At 38.2% G+C, this 19,226-nt stretch overlaps 1 protein-coding gene across 9 annotated transcripts in view; it reads right to left on the minus strand.

The window, feature by feature from the left end:
• LOC126180425 (uncharacterized protein DDB_G0283697-like) overlaps positions 1-19,226 on the minus strand; it is a 221,079-nt gene that overhangs the window by 28,225 nt on the left and 173,628 nt on the right. For 8 of the 9 annotated variants that reach the window (XM_049924693.1, XM_049924694.1, XM_049924692.1 and 5 more), the window contains 6 exons: positions 16,212-16,295; positions 9,122-9,359; positions 8,941-9,046; positions 2,779-3,013; positions 2,522-2,649; positions 2,304-2,443 (listed from right to left, as the gene is read on the minus strand). In XM_049924693.1, the coding sequence (XP_049780650.1) occupies positions 2,304-2,443; positions 2,522-2,649; positions 2,779-3,013; positions 8,941-9,046; positions 9,122-9,359; positions 16,212-16,295 (931 nt within the window). The remainder of the gene's footprint in view (positions 1-2,303; positions 2,444-2,521; positions 2,650-2,778; positions 3,014-8,940; positions 9,047-9,121; positions 9,360-16,211; positions 16,296-19,226) is intronic. The other variant, XM_049924698.1, reaches the window with a different exon arrangement.

Below are 19,226 nucleotides of genomic sequence, written 5' to 3' on the forward strand. Positions count from 1 at the left end.
TAAGCCAGTCACAGGTCATGTCACGTGAGCTCACCAGTTGATGACAGCAGATACTCAGAGCATAAGACATGTGATGATGTCAGCAAATAGCAATATCACTTAAGTAGCATGTACACACAAATTGGAAAAGTTAATGGTTTAAATTAATATACATAGTGTTGCTACAAGAAAAGCAAAGCTTTCACATATAATACTGCTCTCTAAGATTAATAAGCTGCAAGAGAAGCTAAGCTTTCACACGTAATCATGATCTTTTTTGTGCTTGTTATACTTTCAGATACATCACACAAATGTACCAGTAAAATTTTTAATAATGACATAAATGTCTGATCTTCTGAGCTCGAAATTTTTCTAAATGGTTGTCCTCAAAGATTTGATATTTAAATGAGAGTCAAACGCACTGTGATTTAAGAAATTCATTGTAAATTCTCGCACAGTTCAGCTTGCATAAAAGGAAACTTACTTTGAAAGTAACGCTTTTCAAACAACCATTCACAATATTTGCCCGTGACCTGTTAGAAACAAGTCCGCTTCAGCAGTTGCCAGATAGTACCAGATAACAGGAGTCACCGCGCTTGTGCAGGCTACGTTGATGCAGGAAGCCGGTATGTTCATACGTGTAAAACATTAAAAGATCTTACATTATGTTGTAAATGAAACAAGACATCATCAGAGGATACTCCGACAGCATCGGAATTTCACGAACCACACTAAAATGCATAATTTGGCTTACAGTGCACATTCTTATGTCCAGATTCAGATGTAAATTTTCTTGGTGTACAAGTACTGTATTATCTCATGTTTGGTTCTTTATTATGGCATAATGCCATACGTGCTAGAGGATGAAAACATGCACTTTTGAAATGCAGTGCACAGTTGAAACTAGCCAATAGTGTCGAATTAAACACTTCGTTTCAAATAAATTAACTGCCTCAGCAAAAAAGATTAATAAAAGCCAAAATTCCTTCTTGGCAAACTGATAAAAATAACTTCATTTCTCTGCAAGGTGGTTAATGCTTGACCGTCAGAAAGGTGGCAATAAAATCTGTATCCAATAACATATTTTAGCATTCCATAATTAAGTGAATGAATTTTAATTCCCTTGATAGCTCCCGGCCACAGAAATCCATTTTGTTTTCATTTGACATAAGAGCATTAAACGAAGAGGAAACAGCAAAATCAGTAAACGTAAACATAGGTCACTTGGAAACTATCCACCTCCCCACCCCCCTTACAACTCAGACCACTCTGTGCATCAGCCCTGGATCAATGATATTTTCGAACCACGGCTTTATTCTGATCAGCACGCATAGCCCCGTCCCCTTCTGTCTGCAAGAAAGTTTATTTCTAGATGCGATGGGGATTCCCCTGGCGGAGACATGACATCCACTATGCACACATTCAAAATTCAACTCAAGATTCATTCAAAATTTCAAAAATATTCAATAACCAACATGGTTGAGTTTCAAAATCATATGAATAATCGATAGACCAACGTGTGCTAAATACTAGGTGCTTTGTGAAACAATGTTTTTCCCCCCCTCAAGAATATGAATTGCCCCCACCCCGAAATTGTCACCCGGGCCAGATACCCCAGTTTGCCCACAGTGAATCTGGCAGATTTTCCACGCCAGTAAAATTTTTTTGGATAGCATCTTGCTGTTACTGCTTATACAGCTAACAGCCACACTTCTGTAGCCAGAAGCACGGCTCAACTGCGCATGTGCATGAGCCTGATCGTAATTGCTAAAACTAATCTAATGTAAACAGTTGTGATGTCACACTCATTGGAGGAAATCTGTGTTATGAAGCATTGAACACAGTCTTCCTAAAGCCTTTGACACATTTTGCTGTTGGCAGACACGTGTATGAGCACCGTGTTTCGTTGTTGTATAAGGCGCATTTCCTTTGCAACTTAAGTTTTATTTTCGTTCTTTCTCTCGTTCATGTTTTATTTTCTCCCAGATGAAAAAAATTTCTGGGTATTTCCCGGGTCTCCCAGTTGTCCCGGGTTGTATACACCCTGTATATAGGTGTTGCTGACCTCAATGCCATATTCTGCCCGTTTACATATCCCTGTATGCAAATACACGTGCCTATACCAATTTCTTTGGCGCTGCAGTGTATTTGCTTCAAGAATGCATTTTGTCCAAGGCACTAAGGAGGAAAAATGAATCTTGTCATTCAGAAAGAAGGTCAAAACACATAATGGCATTCATTCATTCATCACTAACATACTTTGTAGGTTGTATCTTATAAATTTCAACTTAGATTTTATACTTCAAGGTCTATAATTTGTTTACCTCTGGCAAACAATTCCAACTGCTTCCATTTGCCGGAATCCTTCAGATTTTCTGCTTCATCTCTGAATAAATTTTTATTTTTATCATACAGTGCCTTCACACCTTCATCTTTTATCTGCTTCCAATTCTCCTCCAGTTTCCTGCAAACAAACTTGAAAGCATGTTTCTGTGGGAATACAGCTGCATTATTTGTTTACTCCTTAGAACAACGAACATACCTGAAGTATGGTGCATAAGTGGTCTCCTCTGGTGTCCACCAAGGCTGAGCACGAAGCCTGTCTACATTGTAGAGTGACCTCTGATATTTAGACAGAAACAAACCTTCCCTAACACCAAGTTCATTTACCTGAAATCAGAATTTTATGATATAAAATAGGCCGGCTGAACTCTTAGAAATTTTTTTTTGCAACAACGGAATTAAGAATCTTTCACAACTGTTCACATCTTGTGTGTTCGATTAATCATTTAAACTTACTTCCATTGCTTCCTTTCTTCGACCAAGACGCATAAGTGCATCTCCCAGCTGAAAGAAAAAACGTCCATCTATAGTTCCAGGTTCCCGGGTGGCAATTCCCTCCTGCAGGTATCTGACAGCTTTTGTCATGTTGTAATTCCCAGTCTTCAAGATAAATCCATAATGTACTTGGGCAAATCCATTCCTTGGCCATTTCTGCAAGACATTCTCTAATACTTGTTTTGCTTCTGGGCTCCTACACAGTATAAAATAAAAATGGTCACTTTGTATGTACAATTAAAAGACGTAGAAAAAGTAAGATTTTTGTGGCTCTTAATACAGTAAAACATGTGGCTTACTGAATGGACAACACTACTCAACGAAAATATGAAACAACATTTACTGGTCTCAGCAAAGCACAAAACCGAAGTATATCAAGAAATGGTTTATATTGTTTGCAAAGTGAGGTTCCAACAATGTGAATGTCCTACTTTTATAGCATACATAATTGTAACACTACACAAAAGTCCAACTGCTTCCAAATTTATAGTCTGTTTTCTCCTACACAATCTTTTACAACCAGTATGGAGAACAAATGATAAAACCCACTGCAACACTGGCTACTGGAAGATTTTTGTTTAATGTTTTTCCAGTCTAACCTGCATACGTCAATATCTTGATGCTTTCTTTCCATTTATACTTCTGAATTTCTCCCTCTTCATCATTCTGGGTATAATACACTATGTCATCAAAGTTTCCGTACACCTGGCTGAAAATGACTTACAAGTCCACAGTGCCCTCCATCGGTAATTCTGGACTTCAATATGGTGTCGGCCCACCCTTAGCCTAGATGACAGCTTCCACCCTTGCAGGCATATGTTCAATCAGGTACTGGAAGGTTTCTTGGGTGAATGGTAGCCCATTCTTCACGGAGTGCTGCACTGAGGAGAGGTATCTATGTCAGTCAGTGAAGCCTGGTATGAAGTCAGCGTTCCAAAACATCCCAAAGATGTTCTATAGGATTCAGGTCAGGACTCTTTGCAGGCCAGTCCATTACAGGGATGTTATTGTCGAGTAACCACTCTGCCACAGGCTGTGCATTATGAACAGGTGCTCGATTGTTTTGAAAGACGCAATCGCCATCCCCGAATTGCTCTTCCACAGTTGGAAGCAAGAAGGTGCTTAAAACATCAATGTAGGCCTGTGCTGTGATAGTGCCATGCAAAACAACAAGGAGTGCAAGCCCCCTCCATGAAAAACATGACCACACCATAACACCACCACCTTCCAATTTTACTGTTGGCACTACACACACTGGCAGACGACGTTCACCACGCATTTGCCACACCCACATCTTGGAATCGGATCACCACATTGTGTACCACGATTCATCACTCCACACATTTCTCCACTGTTCAACTGTCTAAAGTTTACTCCTTACACCAAGCGAGGTGTCGTTCGGCATTTATCGGCATGATGTGTGGCTTATGAGCAGCTGCTCAACCATGAAATCCAAGTTTTCTCACCTCCTGCCTAATTGTCATAGTACTTGCAGTGGATCCTTATGCAGTTTGGAATTCCTGTGGGATGGTCTGGATTGATGTCTGCCTATTACACATTATGACCCTCTTCAACTGTCGGCGGTCTCTTGTCAGTCAACAGATGAGTTCGGCCTGTATGGTTTTGTGCTGTACGTGCCCCTTCACTTTTCCACTTCACTATCACACTGGAAACAGTGGACCTAGGGATGTTTAGGAGTGTCGAAATCTCGTGTACAGACGTATGAAACAAGTGACACCCTATCAACTGACCACGTTCTACCAGATGAACCGGTATGAAATGAGCGTTTATTTGTGAAAATAAAACACTAATTTTGAAATTAAAAGTGAAAACATTTTATTCAAAGTACTGACCATTGCTTTCTATACATTTTGACCACCTTTCTGGCAATTTGTGGACACCACGCCAATAGAAATGCTCGTCTTTTGAAGCAAACAGATCAGACACCCAATTTTCGACTTCTTCATAGGAATCGAAGTGGTCCTCAGCCAATCCGTGTCCCATTGATGAAAACAAATGGTAGTCAGAAGGGGCCAAGTCTGGTGAATATGGCGGGTGGGGTAGCAGCTCCCAGCCAAGTGTTTTGATTGTATCCTGAACCAGTTTTGCTTTGTGTGCAGGTGCATTGTCGTGTAAAAAAAAATACTTTGCCATGTCTTCTGGCCCTTTCTGGTCTTTTTTCGATCAATGCATAGTTCAAATTGATCATTTGTTGTCTGTAGCGATTAGTATTCACAGTTTCACCAGGTTTTAGATGCTCATGATACACCACACCTTTCTGATCCTACCAAACACAGAGTATTGTCTTCTTGCCAAATCGATCTGGTTTTGCAGTCGATGTTGATGGTTGTCCCACATTAACCCACAATTTTTCCTGTTTAGACTTCTTAAAATAAATCCATTTTTCATCGCCAGTAACAATTCGATGCAAAATTGATTTTCTTTCATGTCTTTGAAGCAAAATTTGACTAATGGTTTTTCGGTTTTCCACCTGTCTTTCATTCAATTCATATGGCACCCATTTTCCACACTTTTGGATCTTTCCCACGGCTTTCACATGGTCAGAAATTGTTTGTTGTGCAACATTTAGCATTTCTGCCATTTGCTTCTGACTGAAAGTATCATCTTCATCCAATATTTCTTGCAATTCGGCGTCTTCGAACTTTTTTGGTGGTCTTCCACGTTCTTCATTTCTTACATCTAAATCATTATTTCTGAACCGTTGAAACTATCTTTTGCATGTTGCTTCTGATAGAGCACGATCACCATATGCCTCGACAAGCATTTGATGTGACTCTGCAGCACCTTTTTTCAAATGAAAACAAAAATTTAATGCTTTCCGCAAATCATCACTTTCTGGTACAAAATTCGACATTGTTAACACGATGAAAACATATGATGTTTTTTGTTCCATGACTTTATGTATACCAAATATAAAAATTAAATAAATAAATAAAGGCTCATTCACAACAAATGTTCCCTATCGACACATTTGTATCTTAACGCTCATTTCATACCGGTACACCTGGTAAATCTGTAAGTTTCGCAGAGTGCCCCATTCTGTTCTCTCATGATGTCTAATGAATACTGAGATTGCTGACATGGAGTACCTGGCAGGAGGTGGCAGCACAATGCACCTAATATAGAAATCGATTGTTTTTGGGGGTGTCCAGATACTTTTGATCACATTGTGTATATGAAGCAATATGTCCTAGTGTACCTATTCCACTGTCAAAAATTCATTCTAGACATCCTTAAAATCTTCATCTTCATCTATGATATCTAAAACTTCTCCCAATGTGTGAAATCTTTTCCTTTGGGTACACTTCTTGAGATTGTACCTTCTTTCATGCATTACACTATTTCTATTACCTTCGGCTTTTTTTTGGCCATTTTAGTTTTATGTGAAAGTAAGCTTTCTCAACAAATGTCGCAGCTGAAATCTTTTTGAGTTAGCTGCCAAGTAACAGCATCATTTTGAAGCACTAGTACATGCTCCCTACTTGTCACCCTCAAGCAAAGTTAAACTGTTTGCTAGTTAAATGTGGACTGCAGCTAGTGAACTAGAACAATCAAATCAATTAATTTATTTCAGAGGTAAGCAACATAAAATTTTCACAACTTATGCAAATTTGCAGAAAAACTCAAGCGCATGTGAACCCGTTAAAAAATTATGGTGTTAAATTTAAAGTGTTCACATAGCAGAAACTCTTACCACACTTCACATACAAGAAAACTACAACACCATGATGATCACTGAATACCTGAAAAGGAAACATTACCAACTTCCTTTTATATCTTGAGGAGGAAAAAAGGACATCTGCAAGATATCACTTCTGACAACTGATCCCACATGTAATTTGGGCCATGATTCTAATAGCATGCAGTTATGATCTTCTGAAAGTACAGCTTATAAACATTCCAAGTGCACCCGTTGTTTTTCAGTTGTGCCACCACACAACAGCCACCTAATGCCCAAGCGTGAAGTGCTGTGCAATGGAGTGGCAACGTTTTACAATTTAATCATGCCAATGATGTTTAAGAGTAGCAGATCTCATGCACATGTACTTCGTTTTTTCAGTGGCAGCTTGAAAAGCCAAAGCAAAAATGCACAACAGCGAAGTTAATACAGTAATTCAATATCATTAAACTATTACTTTACTGACACGTTCACTTAAACTGCATTTGTAAGTCTCAACACTAACAGAGCTCACACACTAGCTACAAGTTAGGAACTGCACAGTTTGACATAGTAAAAGAAATATGTTACCGATGTCAAACAATGTTTCACAAACCTCTTACTCCACTATATGGTACTTCACTCTCTGGTATTAGATAGCTGCAGTGGAGCAGGTCAACTGGCAAACAACCATTGTGAATGAAAGTTTGGAAGCTGTACTTTGAGATGGCCATAACTGCAAACTATCAGTATTGTGTCCCAAATTTTCATATGGAATCAATCGTTGTGGCTGATATGTTGATCTGTGCTTCTTTCCTCATTAAAATATGAGGTCAAGTTGGTAATGTTTCCTTATGAGAGATAAAGACAGTTAAGTCCAATTTCAGTAATTTCAATTTAGCATATTTGTAATACTTAGGGAATTATTCCTTTGTTGAAGAAGAGCAGCAGTCCTGCTGCAGCCCATGGGTGATTTAAGACAGTGTTAAAGAGATGTATGTATATTTAACAGTGCCTAAATCAGCCATAGGCTGGAGCAAGATTGCCATCCTTTTTCCACAAATCTGAGTATTAAAAATACGGTCAAAGATTGCAATTGCAGAAATTGGACATACACCATGTAACAAAGCAGGTGGACTCCCACCCTTCCCCTTCCACCTTTCTGCCTGAAGGAGCCACTAGCTCCAAAGCTTGCTCAATTACAATCTTTTATGTGTGCTCTGCCACCGGGTGAGTAGATTTTTTCATCTATACAGTTACAATATATTTATTTTGTTATTCCCAGTTATAGCACATTTATACAGCTAACATTGGAAATATGTTAATAACTTTTGCATTCATTTAGTTTCAGAGTAAGTAGCATTATCAAAAATATTGTTATTGAAGTTGGATCCCATATTTTGGAAAAATAGACAGCTAATTCAGTAGCTATTATTATTGTTTCTCAAAGTTCACATTCAGAAGACTCTCTCTCCAATAATCAATCAGGAATGTTAATGTTTAATAATAATTTGTAAAAAGACAATGGACAACAATATCTGAGGGTGTTGTTAATGATTGTAAACTTATAAAAGGAACATATCGGGAGCTATTTTACTCACTGTGTGGAAGGGTATAATGTGAGTAGCATCTGTCTAAAAATGTATCACAGACAAGTTAGCATAAATTACAATTTGTGCTATGTGCTGAGTTTTATCTAAATTTTGCATCCAGGACATATTTCTGTAATTCAGCTACTGTTTGGAGTAACAGACTGTAAACTTGCAATAAATCTCAAAAACTGTGTTAAGCTTCAATAATGCATTCTGCCAACTGTGACAATAGTACTGAACTGTGAACTGTGCTGTTTCAAAATTATGCTTACTGAGCACAGCATTTTCATTTTGAAATGACAACATACTGGAAGAAAAGTGTAATTAATAAGTGAATCAATGATTAACTTGCCACAAGAAAACTATTGGGTCACTTGAGCATTAAATTACTTCACTTGAACAATCATTATTATAGAACATCAGTCGAGTGTAATATGTGGCTACCCTTTATCTGTGCATAAATTATAGTGAATGAGAGACTATCTGGCCATGAACAGTAGTGGACAACAGTATTTGAAATAGCCTACTTTTGACAATCACTTTTCAGCCAGATTCAGTGGATGTACAGCTACTGGAGGCAAATTAGCACAGGTAAACAGGGTAATGTTACGACCTCTCTTATTGTCAGGTGCACCATTATGTTTACATACCTACATACTAGAAATATCGACTGTTTAATTTAATCAGGCATGTCGTTTTTCGTTAAATGAATTACGCTAGCTCCAAATCAGAAGATACTGTTGATGTCTATTGACACATATGGTTTCATTGAGCAACTTTTTATATACTGACACTGGCTTTGAACTGCACCAAAACCTAAAAAATCTCATACAAGAAATAAATACTGTTTACCTGTTAATCATTAAGTATGTCACAGCAAGCTGATTTTGATAAGCTGGGTCATCTGGAAACCTTGCTATCAACAATTTATGAATTGGGACAGCTCTTGCATGTACACCTGGAAAAATTCCTACATAAGTGATCATTGAAATCATACATTATATTTTTACCTATTAAAGCAGTCAACATTTACCTCTGAAACGCATCCTGTCAATGCAGCGTTCAGCAGCTAAAATGAAGAGTTTGTCTTTTACACTGCTCAGTCCCGATGTCACCTTTTTGTAAGCATCAATAGCTTGTTCCAAAATGAAGTTACTCTTCTTCTTTGCAGCAAGCTGATCAAGGGCAGTGGCTTTTCCATACCAGGCTCTGGGTGAATTTGGGTGTGATTTTAGGATTGTATCGTATCTATGAATGGCAACCTCAGGATTCTGGTCTCAGAGAAGTTCAGGGAAAGAGATCAAAATTTTAACATCCAGGAAAGGATAAGACTTAAGTGATTGTAAGTGAGAATATCAAATGAAACAAAATCAGAATGTTAGTAATCACACCACTGATATAGCATACAGCAAAAATTAGGAAACAAAACAACATGCATTTGCATTTCTGCTTAAGATCATCCTGATTGTAACTCTGTAGATAATACTGTTAACAAAGATCATAAAATGCTCTTAAGTTAAAGAAAAAAGCAATATCTGCCAGAGGCTCTTCACAAAATCCCTAAGTAAGTATCCTAGAGCAGTAAACACACCTTAAACAATATATAATATGGTCTTGTTTGTGGGTGCTTAAAAATAAGTTTAAAAAGTGTGTTGACTACAAAAGGTTACTAAAGCAATTTTACCATACAAAAATCATCAAAAAACTTAAACACACATTTTTCCTACTCGTATGAGAAATCAATTACAATATTATTGACACACTAAAAATTAAAAAATATCCTATAAGTAAATAATTATAATTTAATGAGTGTATCATCAATACAATGTACAAACACTAGCATAAAAAAATATCCGATATCATTTCTTATTCTCTTGACTGCTTCTATCAATGCCACTGACAAACACACACACACACACACACACACACACACACACACACACACACTCTAAATGGGCATGCAATGGAACTAGTCAACTTTGTATGACTGCGTCTGCAGGATTTGTCTAGCTAATAAGAAAGAAGCAAAGACATTACTGCAAATTTAGTGGCATGCCACACACGTAAATGCCCATGTAAATATGTAAGTAATGATTAAAAACCAACTAAAAAATAAACAAAAACTGCTCCAATTGCACTGACAGCAATGTGTTACTCACACATAATGATACTTTTTGTACAATATTAAGAGGGATTCAACTGTGAATCAAGGTCGTAAACGAATACAAAGCAAATGTTAAAAAGCAAATGGGAGAGGGACAATGTCAGGAAAGAATAAGATAAGAGATGGAAACATTGGGTTAGAAGTTTAGATCCTACAACAAAAGAAAAAAGGAAACTTGTTTTATATCTTGTAAACAACACAGAAACAGAAAAAACTGCTCTTTGAAATTACGGAATCTAAAAATGCTAAATAAAGGATTACAACAGAAATATGCTCCATATGAATGCAAACAGATATTGCAAATCAATTTAAACAATAAGCCCTTCTTTCTAATTATGAAATTATCATCCAACATGACAACATTACAAGTGAAGTTGTTCATGCAAGTGGGCCATAATATCACAAACTGAGTCACAGTGACTTCTTGTTTCATCAAAAATGTGTTGAGGTTTTGGGCTTAACGAAAACTATTGCGAATTTCATGAATGGGTGCCACTTCAGACCCAAACTCAAAAGAACTAGAGGTGCATCTTTTTGATGAAAGAAGATGTGACAGTAACTGTGTTCTTGCATGTACATTGCAAACTGCTACACATCTTCTTCAGCCCAGTCTGGATGAAATTGCCTTAATATATGGTTTCAGGAGAATATTACTGTCCCACATACTTTTTATTTACTCTTCCTTCTCAAAGACATTACAAACAATTATATGATCCTATGGGGTGACATCGATTGGCCGGTCTGGTCACCTGATTCGAAAACATTAACTGTTTTTTCACTGTGAGAACAACCTAAAAGCCTGGTTATCTGACACACAACCCTGCAACTATTAGTGTTCATTGCCCCACTGCCACAGAACCCATGGTGATCCAAAAAGCCATTTGTTCTGCTATTTACTTTAATGCTGTGTTATTTGTGATCAATGTCTTTAATCTTTGATAGTTGCTAAACAAATGACATGTTTCTTAACAACAAAATGGGTGTGTCATTTTCTTTGATATTTTTAATACACTTCAATATTTCCTGCGGCATGATGCATTATGTTCTGAAGTAAAAAAACAGGTATATAAATAATTAAATATAGCACCATCGACCCAAGTCATGTTCATTCCACTCGCAACTAATCAAGAAGTGAGACACTTGCACAACTATTATAACCTTTGGATACTAACCCAAAAGGAAAGTTTTAGAAACCATAACAGACGTAACACAGAATGTACTGATGTACCTGATCCACAAAAGCTCTTTCTCTGAGGAAGGTATTAAATTAAAGATAAGATGTTTCTACAGTAAAATATAACTGCTTAAAGATAAATGCTGTGTGTGTGTGTGTGTGTGTGTGTGTGTGTGTGTGTGTGTGTGTGTGCATGAGAGAGAGAGAGAGAGAGAGAGAGAGAGAGAGAGAGAGAGAGAGAGAGAGAGAGAGATAGAGATATTGATGATGATGATGATCGGGTTGTGGGGCGCTCAACTACGCGGTCATCAGTGCCCCGTACAAAGTCCCAATTGTTACACACTCCAATTTTTTCACAGTCCACTCTAGCCACTGCCACAAGTGATGATGATGATGATGAAATGATGAGGACAACACAAACAGCCAGTCCCTGGGCAGAGAAAATCCCCAAACCGGCCGGGACTCGAACCTGGGACCCCGTGATCCAGAGGCAGCAATGCTAGGCACTAGACCACATTCTATGGACGGGGGATGTAGATCCTTGTGTGCATACTGAACTCAAGAAAGAGCAAAACACAGCGAGATTTCTAATTATTTAAGGGGTAAGTGTGCCTCTCATGAGATATCTGGAGTTTTATTTTTCTTTTACATTGTTTGTAAATGGTGAAGCAGAATTTTATGGGTGCTACCCTCTAGATTTGCAATACTCCTCCTCCTCCACTACTATGTATAACTGCTAAGTTCTTATGACTTCCTACTCTCCCATTCTCAAAGGTTAATCACATTGCAGCTAACATACTTCAGCATAGAGTGACATGTAGATACTGTCTATAGCACAAAAAACTATTTGTTTGCTCTGCAACTCCTATTGATCTAAAGATGTTCAGTAACTGGAAAAACAATTATCACTGGGGAAACTTAAGACCATGAACTGTCATAAAAGAATTTCAGTAGTTTTACTCATCAATGAGTCCAAAGTACTGTTCTTCCTTACGTTCCCCAGAATGATTATCATAAGACTGAAAATTTCCAAGGGAAACATTACAAGAGCTACAAGATGATTTTGGCCACCACTGTGGGGTGGCTATGCCTTCACTGCATTCAAGTGAACCAATACACGTGATACATGAAATGTATTCGCAGTTGTAAATACGGACAACCATCAGCTGCATAACTGAATGATATCAATGAAAATTTGTGCCAGTCGAGGACTCTAACCAGGATTTACAATACACAAGATGCTTTTAAGCTGCTAGAGACCACAGGTCACTTATATCAAAAAATAGAAAATATTACTGAATATTCTCTGAAATACTGACATTTGAGATAAGGCTTGCTCTATATTGTGGAAGTGGCGGTAGCTTTGTGAACTTATACAGTCAAATAGGAAAGAATTTAAGCATTATCCTTAAGACACAACTTCATATCTAGTTTTACAGGGTGTATACGCAAAGGAAAAAAAAATTCCCAAATTTTTCCTGGATAAAAATATACTTTTTCCCGGATGAAAGTGCACATTTTTCTGGATTAAAGTATCCCTCGGAACTGTAAAACTTATCAATTTCTTGAGTGGTAAATGTTTAAACACCACTTCCTGGCACTTTAGGAAATGAAACCTAGCAAAAAAATAACACATTTTGGAAAATTCTTTGATGTGCAGCAACATGTATGTTGCATATTTTCATATTACGGAAGTATAAATATGAATTCTACAAAACACAGCACGTTAGTTTCTGAAGCACTGAAATCCAGATTGTGATCTGCTTCTGTCACCCAATCACAGATCACATCATCTTATCACAGCAGCAAATGAAAGTAGATATTCAGACCATAGGATACCTGATGTAGTAACCAATAGCAACATCGCTGTTAAGTAGAGCAGATACACTAATAGGAAAATTTTTGGTTTAAATTAATTTACGTGTAGTATAGCCACAAGAAAAGTTTTGCGTATGTTACCCTTTAAGATATATCAAACACAGCCATGCCAGTAAAAGTTTAAATGACGACATAAATTTCTTGTCTTCCAGGTCCGAAATTCTTCGAAGTGGCTGGTCTTCAAAATGTTAAGTTCTGAATGAGAGTCAATCACACTGTGACTTAACAAATTCATTGCACATTCTCACACATAACATAACTCATTTTGCCTAAACGGAAATTTACTTTAAGAATAACATTTCTCACACCGCCACTTGGAATATTTTTGCGCGACCTGTTAGAAGTGTAAGCTTTTGTGACATCACACTCATCGAAAGCAGATGATATGAAGTATTGCATAGTCTTTGTCCTGAAGTCTTGGATACAATTTGCTGTTGGCAAGCACTTATGTGTACTCAGTGTTTTGTAGTAAGTTTTGCATTGGTGTTTCTCTCTCGTTTTATGTTTTATTGCTGCAGCATTATTGTACAGTAGTGGGCTAAACTAAAATTCTTTGTTAGAATATCAGTTCTTATCAGTCAAAATTACAAAAATTTAAATCAAAAGTAAATACTAACAAAGAGATAGAGGGGCTGGCCAGTACTTACCTCAGCTCAGTACAGCCGATAGATACACATAAAACAGAATCGAAAATTTACATTCCTAGCTTTCGGAACAAATGTTCCTTCATCAGGGAGGAGAGAGAGGGAAGAAGGGAAAGGAGATTCAGTTATCTTTGGCTCCCTCTGACAACCATGCCTCCATCCTTGCTACCCTCCCTATTTTCCTTTCCCTGTTGCTTCATAGCCTGGGTTGTGAGTAACTGAATCTCCTTTCCCTTCTTCCCTTTCTTTCCCCTCTCTCCTCCCTGATGAAGGAACATTTGTTCCGAAAGCTAGGAATGTAAATTTTCGGTTCTGTTTTATGTGTATCTATCGGCTGTACTGAGCTGAGGTAAGTACTGGCCAGCCCCTCTATCTCTTTGTTAGTATTTGTTTCACATCTTTATATGAGATTTTCCATTAATCATTTAAATCAAAAGTAAGACAATGAAAAATTCCTGGAATTCTAAAAAATTCCCAGTTTTCTCCCAAACGAAAAATTTCCCAGGTTTTCCCCGGATTTCCTGGGCGTATACACCCTCTTTTATGTTACAGACAAAAGGGCTATATTTTAATATTTTCCATTATATGGATTAGAGTTAGCAAGTGTTAAGTCATCCATTATATTTATTTAGCATACAACCACATTAAAACAATGAAAACACACAACAGAGAATTTCAGGAATCACACTCTCACCATCTGACAGTCCATTTTCCAGCATAAGCTGGTTATCCGATTGGCAAGAACAGTCCTCATCCTTCATCCTAATGGATATTCAGATGACATTGTACTTCACAACTACTATCTGGAATGGTGGCTTTTTGTCCAAATGGTTTAACTCAGTAACAGCTGTTTCACACGTCAAAGTGCACCTGTTTAAGGATTTGGGTATGTACAATCAGAAGACGTGAATGTGACTCTTGAAACAATTTTCTGTGCATTTTCATTGTTTTAAAATGGTTGGGTGCTAAATAAATGTAATGAAAAATTCTAAAATATGTTTTCCTCTTAATTCAGCACACATGCCAGGTTTAACTTCTAGCTTCAAGGACAGGCATGTTGGAGTCTCTGCTTACCGACAACTTGAAATGTACTCATGAACTTGCCATATGAAGATGGAAGTGATAGCTCAAAACTGCTCAAGGCAGTAAAATAAACCTGTTTAAAAGTATTTATGGCTGGTTGCATTATCCATCAACAATCCTTCATCAAATAACAGCCAAGAAGAACAACAAGATCCAAGATGGATAAAGTAACATTTGTTGAAGATTTGTATTCATGTCACACACTGGTTCCCTACCACTGTGTGGTAGAATACTATCACTGGGAAGTGTAGTTTGACTCTCACCATAAGCTTACAGTTATCTAGTTTCAATAATGTTCCGAATGTTATTTTCTACATGCTCATCTGTTGGCATTTGTAATGCACTAGTGACTTGTGCATCACTGTCATAAGGACCACAGCAAGACAACAATACCTTCGGAAAACCATCCATCATGCATGGAATAGGCCTTTATTAGTTGTTCTTCAGAAAGGTGTGTAATAGACAATAGTTAAAACTTAGGCCACCAAGAGACTATTCCAAGCATGTAGACTGGGAAGCAATGGCAGAGCCCACATTTATGGAGTGAAGATTCAGTTTAATGATCTGAGGTCATTTAGAGACTGAGCTCAGGCTGGGATTAGGGAAGGAGAGTGACCATGCCCTTAAAAGGTACCGCCCTTGCATTCTTCTTAAGTGAATAAGGGAAAAAATACAAAAAAACTATAAATACTGTCAGTATCATCATTTCGACACCTTTCTTACCATATTAGAGCAAGTGCTTATTGAGACCCAGCTGTACACTTCTCCTTGTCTCAAACTGACCAGTGCATTCTTAATTCAGTCCAACTTATCAACTTCGTATGAAAGTGTTCAAAGTTTGTGTTGCTATATACATTGTTATCCAAGCAAAATAGTATCCAATAAAAACTCTGTCTGATAAGTCTTTCATATGTCTGACTTAAGAAAGGTATTAGATGTTAAACTTTTCCCCTATCACTAATTATTCTGTTCCCAGAGGTGGAGCACTGCTCTCTTGTGAAATGGATGCAACACGCAGTCACAAATCTCAGACACACTTCTACCCTTGCACTTAATAACAACAATCCAACTCAAGTACTGTAGAAAGTTGTTTACTGTAGCTTAGAGTTCATTGAACCTTACAGGCAGTTGAAATTGTTGCTTTAAGAGTTATTTCTCAAAGCTTGATAGTTAAGTTTACCTCTTCTGCATCATCATCAGCCCCGTCCAAATCTTCAATGATATGCCAGTCATCATCATTAGTTATATCAGCCTTGGAATAAACCTAGAAACGGGAATAATTATGTAAGTGTAGCATAGTAGACATCCAAAAAACGTATTTCTTGACAAAGCATAACTAAATGAGATTTACATTATTTTATACCTACCACATCTGCACTAAAATCAATTTTCTATGCATAAAGTACACACAAATTTTCTGATAATTCTTTCCCATAACTGTACTTCTCATAACCTTATGTAAATGTGGCACGAAAGCAAACAACGGAAGACTGATAAAGCCTCAAAAATAAAATGTAAAGTAGGATGTAACTTTCTGGAAGTTTGCCTTCAACATGTAACTTCAGTTGGCATTAAGGGACTAAACAGCGAGGTCCTCAGACCCCTCTGTCGAAAGAGTTCCTCTGGAGTTAGCAGCATCAGGCAGTAATTTGATGACAGAGCTGAGAAATAACTGAAAGAGAAGTATATGGGTCAGGCCAGGGCATATGTCAGACCAGACGAAGGCTCATACAGGGCTCGTTTGTGGCAAGAGAAACTCCATCGTCATCTGATTCCCCACCAGCCCCATTAAGAGGGGAGACAAATACAGAATAAGGAATTCCTACTAGCTGGGACATTCATAATTGTTAAAGAGAAAAGGCTAAAAACATGAATCACTTGGGCCAAAAATAACAAAACAAGGTGAGAGAATAATCAGCTCAGTACATGGGGGGGGGGGGGGCCCTCCAGGCAAGTGACAGCCGGGGCTTTGCACATGATGGGGGTCGTTACTCCCACAATCTTTTATAGTGGAAATGTTGCTATTCAACAGAGCACAATTGCATCTAAAAGCAATTAAAATAAAGGAAAAGAGTGGTGACCATGCCAGCTGGCAAGTGAGGGAGGGGTTAGGAAACCTCAGACACCACATGTGATAGGAGACGAAACTACCCTAACCACCCCAGCCCACCCTGGAAGTAGTTTCACATGTTTTACCTGAGAACAAAAATCAAAAACATCATACCTGAGAATAAATATCAAAAACATCATGGGTGAGAATGAAAACCAATTTCAAAGAGAAAAAGGAGAGCCAACTCAACCACCTGTGAGTTGCCCATAAACATTAGAGGCAAAGAAGGTGGAAGACCATGTCTGGCATAGAGAGCCACCTCCAGGATGTGAGCTACTGTTGGTAAGGCTCTGCAACAACAGCTTGAGTGTGGCTCCAAACATAAACTTGATATAATTGACGCAGAGGTGACACAGGGTGGTGGATTCCTTCCAGGAGAAATGGAAGGAGTGTTAGATGGCAATCATCTCCTTGGTAGTGCACAGTTTATCAAAGGAGGCAATAGCTCACCAGATGTTGTTCCATCTCAGAGTTAGAAGCGATCTTCTTTGCAACCAAACAACTGCACCTGGGATGGTCAAAGAAAATGTGAGAGATGTAAAAGCATATGCTGTTCTATCCACAGTTTTAGAATAGTCAGTGCAAATGACTGTAGTGCCTCAATACTCCCAAGGAATAGATAGAAACAGATGCCAAAAGTTCAGGGGGCAACCACCTTTAGGTCCTTGAACATATCAGTCCTGTTCGTAGTCTGCGTACTAAGTAAGAGGGGTTGTGAAGGAAAATATTTTTGAGGCAGGCAGAGATACTGTCAGATGGCCTTGTCAACTGTGGATCGTTACTCTTGGAAACCACAACAATACAGAGACCAAAGGCCCCATGATTCGAGAGCCCATCCTTTCAAGCAAATTGCTTAGCGAGTATATTCCTGAGGCTAGTCACACAGTAGCTATTGATGAACATTGAGTTTTTACCTGGTCTACAGATTGGTACGATGATACTATCTCAAAACTGCAAAGGAAAACCATCTTCTAGCCAAATGTGGTCGAACACTGTAGTGATTTGAGAATTTCTTTGTAAATTCTAGAGCCACTCATCAGTCTTCTACCGTCTCAAACACATGATATTCTAGATACGAGTGTGGGATGGTAAAATACTACCTACTGTGCGTACCATGTTTGTGCGTGCAGGTTTAAAATCAGTCGCGGGAAGAAAGTAGATGCAGCGGTCAAACGGCACCGACCATTACCTGACAGGGCAATCCATAGATGTGTTGGTGTGTGTGTATGGAAGAACCATGGAATCCATATGCAGCTTTGTGCTTATTGTGTCACTGACTACTGTTATGTGAAACAAGACCAGTTGAAAAAGTACTCATATAGACTCTTGACTCAGCCTTGTTAAAGGCAAGACTTTTTTTCAGTCTCCTTTTCTGAAAGTCATGGTGTCGAAAAAGACTTTCTTTAGAATGTAAATCAATTTGTTTCTAACATACAACTGTACAAGAGACTTACTTAAGTTACATATTATGTTGAAAGTGAGAATTTTTATTGTGCTTGAAAGTCAAATACATCGTTGATTGACGAAATGTAAAGTTTGTATGGCTACTTATTTCACTAGTAGAAAGAGGCTTGGAAGTTCCTGTAACTAGTGTTATTCGACAGAGAAGAAGTCAAGAGAGTTTCCAGCAGCTTGCTATCTAGTAAAGAGGAGTGGCTGCAAACCCCAAGTAAGTCATCTTGTAAAGAAGTGGAATGTGGTTTGGGGAAATAAATCAGTATAACCCAGACCCACACACACACTAAGTCATCAGAACATTAGAATGTGGCGCCCTGTGTGTGTGTGTGTGTGTGTGTGTGTGTGTGTGTGTGTGGGATTTGCAGTCAAAAATGAGAAAAGAAGCTGTTATGTGTTACCATAGCAACCAAACATAATACAACACGGGATTTACTATGGAGCAAAATTTGAATGAAAAATGGTGAAGACATGAAAAATTCACAGTGATAAAACAGCAAAGAAGAAATACGCATGGAATGCTTCAACCAAGAAGATCCAGTGCAGAGAGTACACAGCTCTCACACAAGTCGCGGGGACGCAGACGCGGAAACCAACGTCCATCCGACACCGGTGGCACCAGCTGCAGTT

The sequence above is a fragment of the Schistocerca cancellata genome, chromosome 1 (assembly GCF_023864275.1).
Source record: "Schistocerca cancellata isolate TAMUIC-IGC-003103 chromosome 1, iqSchCanc2.1, whole genome shotgun sequence".
Classification (NCBI taxonomy): domain Eukaryota; kingdom Metazoa; phylum Arthropoda; class Insecta; order Orthoptera; family Acrididae; genus Schistocerca; species Schistocerca cancellata.